This window comes from Kryptolebias marmoratus, linkage group LG12, assembly GCF_001649575.2.
Source record: "Kryptolebias marmoratus isolate JLee-2015 linkage group LG12, ASM164957v2, whole genome shotgun sequence".
Lineage (NCBI taxonomy): Eukaryota > Metazoa > Chordata > Actinopteri > Cyprinodontiformes > Rivulidae > Kryptolebias > Kryptolebias marmoratus.
This window is the reverse complement of record NC_051441.1, coordinates 23,873,559-23,882,478: the sequence shown is the minus strand read 5'-3', so window position 1 is coordinate 23,882,478 and position 8,920 is coordinate 23,873,559. Positions and strand designations below refer to the sequence as shown.

At 40.3% G+C, this 8,920-nt stretch overlaps 1 protein-coding gene across 1 annotated transcript; it reads left to right on the top strand.

Moving 5' to 3' along the window:
* The first annotated feature begins 815 nt into the window (after nt 1–815).
* Nucleotides 816–8,380, top strand: LOC112451168 (secretory phospholipase A2 receptor-like). The gene is made up of 3 exons (XM_025009573.2): nt 816–1,136; nt 6,443–6,732; nt 6,816–8,380. Exons 1-3 carry the CDS (start codon nt 836–838, stop codon nt 6,999–7,001), a joined length of 777 nt encoding a protein of 258 aa, XP_024865341.1. The 5' UTR covers nt 816–835; the 3' UTR covers nt 7,002–8,380.
* Nucleotides 8,381–8,920: the final 540 nt, after the last annotated feature.

Sequence of the window (8,920 nt, the reverse complement as noted above, 5' to 3'; positions counted from 1 at the left end):
AACAGAGTAAAACTTCTCTGGTACCAATTCAGCATTTAAAATGCTTCAAAGGAAGTTGTAAAAGAGATAAAAGCATTATTGTGGGGTAATGTTAACAGCTAAAATACTAGAAAATATACTCAAAAATCACCCTTTCATTTGATAATTGACACTGGTTTTAAACATTTTACTTTATAAATACTATTTAGAGTGTGGTTTAAAAATGCAAAATGAAATGAAATGTAAACAGGTGCAAAGTAAACCTGTGTATAAAAAGGAAAAGTAAATGAAGAATTATAAGTGAGGCTTTGGATTTTGTTCAGGCCAAACAGTTTTGTGTTGCACTTTGCAGAGCAGGTTGCAGACAAAACAGCAGGATTATTGATCACATGGCACTAATTTCTAGCAGGGGGGACGTTTTTGGACTCCAAGTCTGATATAAATAAATTACAAAAGCAAAAATATATTATTATGGTTAGCTTTAAGGTTGCACAGCAGGGCAGTGGTTAGAGGTGTCGCCTAACAGTGTGAAGGTTGCAGGTTCGCCTCCTGGCCTTTCTGCGTGGAGTTTGCATGTTATTATCAATAAAAATAATAGTAATACATATTTTTTACATATCTTCAAATCAAGAAAAAGTTTTTTAGTGTCAGACTTAAAAAATTAGTCTCAAGATTATTCTTTTTTTCTGAAATTAGAAAAAAAAATGAAAACCTTTTTGCCACCTCCTAGAAAAGAAAACTAATTTGATCATATTTAGACCAAATTTGGGCTTGATGTTGCATATTTTATGGAAATTGATATTTAATAAAAATATTGATGTGATCACAGGTATTTTGGAAGTCCTTTTCTACAAACATGATGAGGAACATCTGCATCTTGGTTTGCCTTCTGCTCATTCTTCCTCCGGTCTCTGCACAGCAATCAAGTCTCAGACCTGTCAGCTTTATTTCTTATGAAAATTCGACAACTTGGAATGAAGCTCAATCATTTTGCAGGAAGAAGCACATTGATTTGGTCACTATCAAAGACGAAACTGAAAATCAGGCTTTTACTAGTATGAAAGGCTGGTTAGGATTGTATCGAGTGGATAAAAACAGTCAATGGAAATGGTCGAGTGGAGATGAGAGTGCAACTTTCTTTAGCTGGGCTGATAATGGTAAGCAGTATTAACTGACCTAATGTAATGCGGTAATATATTGTAAAATACTCAATGCATTGTATGGGACACTGGTCAATTTGTATCTCTGTCAAATCATACCCTAACCTTTTACACTGCAGTTATCATCTCATACAAATTCATTACCTTTTTGTCCAAAGTGAATGCCATATTATACTACTAGATTACAAATCTGTTACCATTTCACATTTCTGCACACTTAACACATATATCCCTGCATGTATACAACCCTGCACAGCATCAAGCTGTGCTTTATTTCATTATCAAGATTATTATATACCAGCAATTCTACAAGTCTGGACTTCAGCCCAGATTAGGACAAAACAACAAGTCAGTCCAGACCCTAGTCCACATGCTGTATCGCATTGCATTAAAATACAATAACATGAAAGAGGGAGAGAACAGGGCGAGTGAGGGTCAAAACAAGCCTGTGTCCATATGCATGGTGTGAGAAGTGAAGCTCTTGGCTGAGACAGTGGAAAAATAGATGCAAGAGCTTTAACTTCTAACAGTAAATGCACAGTGTAGGTTGCAATAACACCAATAAACCCTACAACTCTTCAAGTCTGTTTGCCCGCTGCTGTGTAAACTAGGGGGGTGGGGGTGGGGGGTTGCAGCTATGTTCTTTGTTGGTGTCATTATCAGAACTGAAGGCAGCAGAGAAGAAAGTGTTCTGTTATATTACCATGGAGTTATTTAAATGTGCAAAAAAAAGAAAGGTAGACTTACAAAACAGTGTTCAAAGATGAGTGAACAAAGAAATCTACATTTATTTTGTCCTCACCAAATTTTTGGTGAGTATTATTTTTAGCAATAAATGTGGTAAAAGCTCTTACCATAGCCCTTTGATAAATAAACAGTTAAGTCAGTTATTCTGTCTGACACCTTTTGCGCCAAGCTCACTGAAGGCAGACGGTGTTATTTTACACACTGATTCACGTTAGGTTATCTTGTATTTTAACAGTCTCAAGACATCTGTAGTTTTTCTCTTGTGGCCTTTAAGTTAATTTTATTACCTCTGCCAAAAAAGGTTTTGTTTTCAGTAGTGTTGTCAGGATTTGAGTTTTTTGAATAATCTTTAGTCCTAGGTTTATTTTCATTTATGTTTCTGTTTTGATCCTTCTGTTAAGTAAGTTCCTTGTGTTTTCATCTTTAATATTGTTAGTTCTTGTGCAGATTGCTCCCTGTGCCCTCTAGGTCCCCTGTGTCAGCCTGCCACACCCATCTGCACCTGTCCCCAGTTGGTAATCAGACACCTGTGTCCACTTACTCATCACGCTCAGTACATATAACCTGTTCCTCAGCTTCTATTACTCACTAGTGCAGACAGTGCAGGAACACTATCTAGTTTTTCCTAGTTTCTCTTCATGATTCCCTGAAGTTTATGTTTTGAAGTTTTTTTGTTTTTGCAGCCACAACAGCCTTTGTTTTCTTATTAACAAATATGTTTCTTTTTGAGTTCTTGTCAGTCTGCATTCTGGGTCCAAGTGTTGGTTTGTTTGTCCATCTCTCTGTCTGTTAGCAAGATTACTAAAAAGCTAATGAACATTTTTTGATACAAAAAAAAATTCAGGAAATGTTAGGGGTGTCACAGAAAACAAGTGATTAAATTTTAGGGGTGATCTGGTTCATGATCCAGATCCTACAGTTTTTTTAATGACCCTATGGCCTTGGTGGAGGTTTGAACTGTCTGAGTGCCTCTACTTTAAAATGTTTATTTTTGTGTGAAAACAAAGCAATTTTTTATTGAGACATGAAAAGTAATTAAGTTAATCATATTTAAATTTCTTCTTAGACTACAGTACAAATTCAACTTTACTGTCAAAAGTTAGAATGGCTTAGGTTTACAGGCAAACAATTATAGGCAAATTCTTTTGAATGCAATTTCTAAACAAAATTAACAAAAGGATGCTAGTTGTTTCAGATCTTTGACCTTACCTACAAAAATCAAATGTGAACCATACATTCATTTATTATTTGCCGCTTGTTCCGGAGTCGGGTCACGGAGGCAGCAGCTTGAGCTGGGAGGCCCAGACATCTATTTCCACAGCCACCTTTTCCAGCTCTTCTAGGAGGATTTAAAGAGACATTTTAAGCCAAGAGACATAATCTGTCTAGTATGTCTTCCCCAGGGGCTCCTCCCAGTACGACATGCCCGGAACACCTCTCTAGGGAGATGTCCAGGAGGCATCCTTACCAGATGCCCAAAGCACCTCGTCTACTCTCAATGTGGATGAGCAATAGCTTTACTCAGAGTCTCTCCCAGATAGTCAAATCTCTCACCCTATCTCTAAGAGAGAGCCTAGCTAGCAGAAAAAAATAATTTTGATTACCTGTATCTGCAGTCTCATTCTTTGCATCACCACCCAGAGTTTGTGACCATAGAAGATAATAGGAATTGACTGGTAAACAGAGAGCTTTGACTTGCAGCTCAGCTCCCTTTTCACTAAAACAAACCAAGACAGAGTATGCAATACTGTGGAAGTTACACCAATCTGTCTGTGTATTTTGCAGTCTAAACTTCCCAAATTCAAGAACAAAACCATGAGATGCTTAAACTCCTCAACTTGAGATATCACCTCACTCCAAACACCCCACAGAGTACCCTGAGGAATGAATGCCTTCTCCAAGTCCACAAAACACATGTAGACTGATTGGGAAAACTCCCATGCCCCCTTAAAAACCTTAGCAAGGGTAAAGAGCTGGTCAAGTGTTTTACGGCCAGGAGTGAACCCATATTGTTCCTCCTGTACCTGGGGTGTAATCATAACCAGAGTGTGACTCCACTATAGTTGAAACACACCCTCCAGAATCACCACTCCAGTCTGCCAATCCAGTGGCACTGCCCCATTGTCCAGGCGACGTTGCAATGGTGTGTCAACCAAGAAAGAACAGCAACATCCAGAGCCTTCAGGAACTCAGGGTGGACCTCATCCAACCCTGGAGTCCTGATGTTGTGGAGCTACCTCAATTGCCCCTTTTCCATTGACTCTACTTGAGCAGCCCCGCTCCACTCCACTCTACTCTGCTCGACTCTGTAAACAATGCATCGCGTTTCCACCCACCAGTCTGCTCGGTAGCAGAGGAACGCCTCCTTGTGTTGGTGGGAGGGGGGAGGCGGGGTCCAAAGCCGCACCGCGTGCTACCGCATTTGTGTAAACAACGGAAGAGCTATGGACAACTTTGGCCCTGTGTTGTTGCTGTTTTTTAAGCTTGTGGGGATTTTCCTGAGACTTCAGGAAGAGAGGCGCAGTGGAAGAAAACAGTCCCTCTAGGATTTCGTGGGCATTTTTTGTGATTGTTGCGGGCTAAAATGCCTGATTTCACGAGGCATTTTCCTAAAAGTTGCAATGAAAAGTTGCGATTTTTTTTTTTTTACTAAAATCAATAAAAACCATAACTTTTAATATATAAACCAAAAATACTTACTAGTTTTGTAAGATAATTCGCAACAAACATTGACATTCTCAAAAGGTGCTTTATTTGAGAACTTTGATAGCTTATAAACTGACATTCATGACCATTTCTGGATTGTGCAGACACAAAGTGTTTGTCGATGTGTTTGTTTTATTACACTGCAGGACATGCAAAACAGCTTCCCCCCACTCTCGTGCAGCTGGGGAGGAAACTGGTTTGTGACTGCAGTTAAGTTAGTTTTAAGTTGGATATTGGATATTCGCCCTCCGCGGAGTTAGCGGCGTCTAGCTCACGGCTGACCCGAAACAGGAGCGCTAATGTCGGCCAGCCATTCTCTGCCGGCCCCTTCTCTCACGCGCGGTGGTTCACTTAGGGACGGCTAAGTCAGCCGTGACCTAGACGCCGCTAACTCCGCGGAGCGCGAATATCCAATATCCAACTTAAAACTAACTTCAGTGCGGTGTTTTGCTGAAATCTTTGTGGGCAAATGTGAAGCATTAGCACACATTTTGGCTTTGGTCGCTGCTCCTGCACGCTCCCAGCATTCTGATGTTGACAGGATGTGACGTCACATCTCTTCTTCGTGAGTTATTTGGGGTTATTTTGGTTAAAGTTGCGGGAAAGTTGCGGTGTTTTGGGCAAAGTTGCACAAAGTTGCGATTTCGTGGGGTTTGCTTGATTTTGCATTAATAGTTGCGATCGCAACATCGCAAAATCCTGGAGGGTCTGAGAAAAGCTCTGGATGCTACGATTGTTGCACGGAGTCCGACAGCTGTTATCCACCGCACATTTTAGGCTTTACAGCGCCTGGGGGACAAACATTGCAGGGTGGGCTAACGCTGTTGTTTATAGTCCTATTACTTCGGTATCATTCCAAAATTGTCTATCGGTGTTTTCTTCACTCTTCTTACGCTTTAATCTGACCACACCCACGACCAATGAGTGAACAGGAGCTAGCTTGCGTCACCCACAAAAGCAGGGCCGCCCGGTTGGACCCTGCTTTGAAGCAGGGCCAAAAATTGCCGGGGCTGGTCTTGAAAAAGTCCCGTGGAAATGCTCGCAAAGTGAGCCGAGTAGAGTGGAGCTGGGACCGTTAGGGTCCATGGAAAAGGGGCAAATGACTTAAGCCCTGGCTATGAACAGACCAACCCTGTAGTCTCCAGACTCAGTTTCTTTCATGAAAGATATGCTTGTGAGATTGAGAAGGTCCTTAAAGTAATTTTTTCACCGTCCAACAACATCAATGGTTGAGGTCAACTGCACCCCACCTCCACTATAAACAGTGTTGGTAAAGCACAGCTTCCCCCACCTCAGCTGCCTGACAATTTGCCAGAATCTTATTGAAGTGGATCAAGTCTATCTAAAATCTTAGTAAAGTCCTCCCACACCCAAGCCTTTGCCTCAGCAACAGCCAGAACTGCAGCTCACTTGTCCTACCCATACCCCACATCTGCCTCTGGAGTCCTCTCTCACCTGGGTAGTTCCCCACTGTCTTGAGGATGTGGACCTTTCAATATAATGTTTGACCTTTCAATATAAAATTTGAAAACCCCTGTTTTTTTTACCATAATCATAATTGCCTTATCTTTGTAACAAACAGTTATGTAAATAAAACTTATTAAAAACAAAGAATCTTCTACAGTGGAGTGCATAATGGCTCAATGGGGGTATGTAAAATATGCGTTTCTCTCTATGTGGCCTTGTGATTTGTCCAGGGGGTACCCCACCTCTTGCAGAATAACCACTGGAGATGTGTTTCAACTCCCCTGTGACCTGAAAAGGAAAAAGGGGGTAAAGAAAATGAATGAATGGATACTGATGCACAGATTTTATCCAAGAATCTTTATCGCTAATCCTGTTTCTTACAGAACCACAAGATTACGAACACTGTGGCTTTAAGTATTCTGGGACCAGCAAATGGATAAATGTTGCGTGTGATCAAAATCGCAAAATCATGTGTATTAATGAAAAGCTGGTTCTGGTGAAGGAGAATAAAACATGGGAGGAGGCGTTAGAACACTGCAGATCTCTGGGGGGAGAGGACACAGCAAATCCGGCCATTATGTACTGGAAGGATGGATATGACCTGGCCACATTAATCACTGATGATGATCACAACTATGCACGAGAGCGAGCCCAGGAGGCCACCACTGATGAGGTGGGTCAGATTTCTACACCATGTTGGTGTTTGACTAGCTCTGCCTCTGTGTTCATGTGGATCTCTCCTCTAAATGTTGGCAGGTGTGGACAGGCTTGAGATACCTGGGTGATAAGTGGTTTTGGGTAGGTGGCGAATTGATGCAGTACCAGGACATTTCAAGCTGCCCAGCTGGTAGGTGTGGTGTCCTGGAGAAGAACAGCAAAGCATTATTTGGAACAAGAGACTGCAGAAAGAGAAGAAACTTCTTCTGTTACAAGATACCTTAAAACTACTGAAAGCCACTGGTGTCATATTTCAACTTGTTCTCCCTTGTTTAGGAAAGCTATTATAATCGCTGCAATTGTTCCCTCTGGATTAATGTTTTTTTTAAGCCAGCTGCCTTGTTTTTACTGTGAGACTTTGTTTGTAAGGCTTACTTATTCCAATAAATGACAATGACTAGCCTTTTCTTACTAAATAGCTTACATGCCTGGTTTGCTTTACCTAACTGGATGTACATTCAAAACAAAATAGCACTGTACGTGGTGGATCAGAAGCCTTTCTTTTTAGTGATTTGTTGACTACAGTTTATTATTCATGAAAATGTATTTAACTCTGTAAACATGTAAACATCTTCTCTCCTTAAAATACTGAATGTTAAATAAAAACCCAATTTAGAAAGTGTTAAGTGTGTTAAGATGAATGCAGACTCAACACAGAGTTTCAGGAACCAAGAAATCTTCTATTTATTATATAACACAGGAGCTCGCCAGACAACTATACTTCAGCAAATATGTAGGGAAAAAGCTCAAGCTGCAGGACTAACTAGAAATAAACACACAGTGAGCGTATAACATGCTTGCACACCGAGGATGGAAACAGAGGGAGTACATAAAGGGGGAATGAAAAGCAACACCTGGGCTAATTGGAACTGGGAACAGATATGCACGAAAGAGGCAGACAACTGAGGGAGAAAAAGCTACCTACGGAAGAAAAGACTAATTAGAAGGGAAAGTTAACTCAGAAAAACACCTAAAACACAAAAGCTGTCCTCTCTGGACCAAAGTTAATTTAAAATGAATTGAGGCAAAGTGGGAAACTGTCCTGTGGTCAGATGAATCCAAAGTTGAAATTCTTTTTTGTATGTCACATCCTCTGTACGAAAGAGGAGAGGAACCATCCAGCCTGTTATCAACGCACAGCTCAAAAACCTGCCTCTTTGATGGTGTGGGGGTGCATTAGTGCCTCTGACAAGGGCAGCTCACACATCTGGGAAGGCACTATCAATGGAAAAAAGAACAAAGATTTTTTTTTTTTTTGCTAAACTGCATTCATTACACCAGCATGGCTTTGTAATAGAAGAGTCCAGGTGCTCAGTTTCTTTGCAATGTGGCTGTAGTTTGTGTCTTTAGTAACTTAATTTTAGGAATTTTCTGGGGCTGATAACAGTCACACTAATTAGTATGACAATACTTATTTTATTTTTTAACTAAATAGTTAGCTTCCATCTATTCTCGTCCCATTTTAATAGTTTAAACAGAGTAATTGCTTCATATTTATCATCTGAGCATAATTTCTATGATCCATCAATCACCCTTTTGCCATAAAGCTACTAGAATCGTTCATCAGTAATGCATTTGGTGATTTGTTTATATGTAAATTTGCAAATAAATCCCCTTAAACCTAAAGTACATTGTCCTTCAAGTTTTTTTTACGTGAAATTCAGGGTCCTCAATCTGTTTCAGAGCCCTAAGAGTGACAAGAATAAACCAAGCTAAGGCTAACATCTGAGCTAACCTAACTTCCTAACGTTATTGTTGTTTTTTTGTTTATGATTTGTTTGTTTTGTTACACTTATTAAGAGGTATTTAAACCCTAGGAATGGTACAACAGAATACATTAGTGGTTTTGACATTGTGATTAAAAAATCTCAATGTCAAAACTACAATTTTTTTAATCCCATGGTATACCTTGAAACCAGTTATCGATCCATGTCTTTTACACATGCATGACTTATTAGTTTAGACAATGATGAAGCTGTCCATCACCAAAGATTATAAGGTGCTCTCTATCACTAAGACAGGGGTCAGCAACAGGTGGCTCAAGAGCTGCATGCGGCTCTTTAGCGCTGCCCTAGTGGCTCGGCCCGGCAGAAGTGACCACTCTAATTTGGATGTTTGGATTTGCTATTGAGATGTCCCAGTAA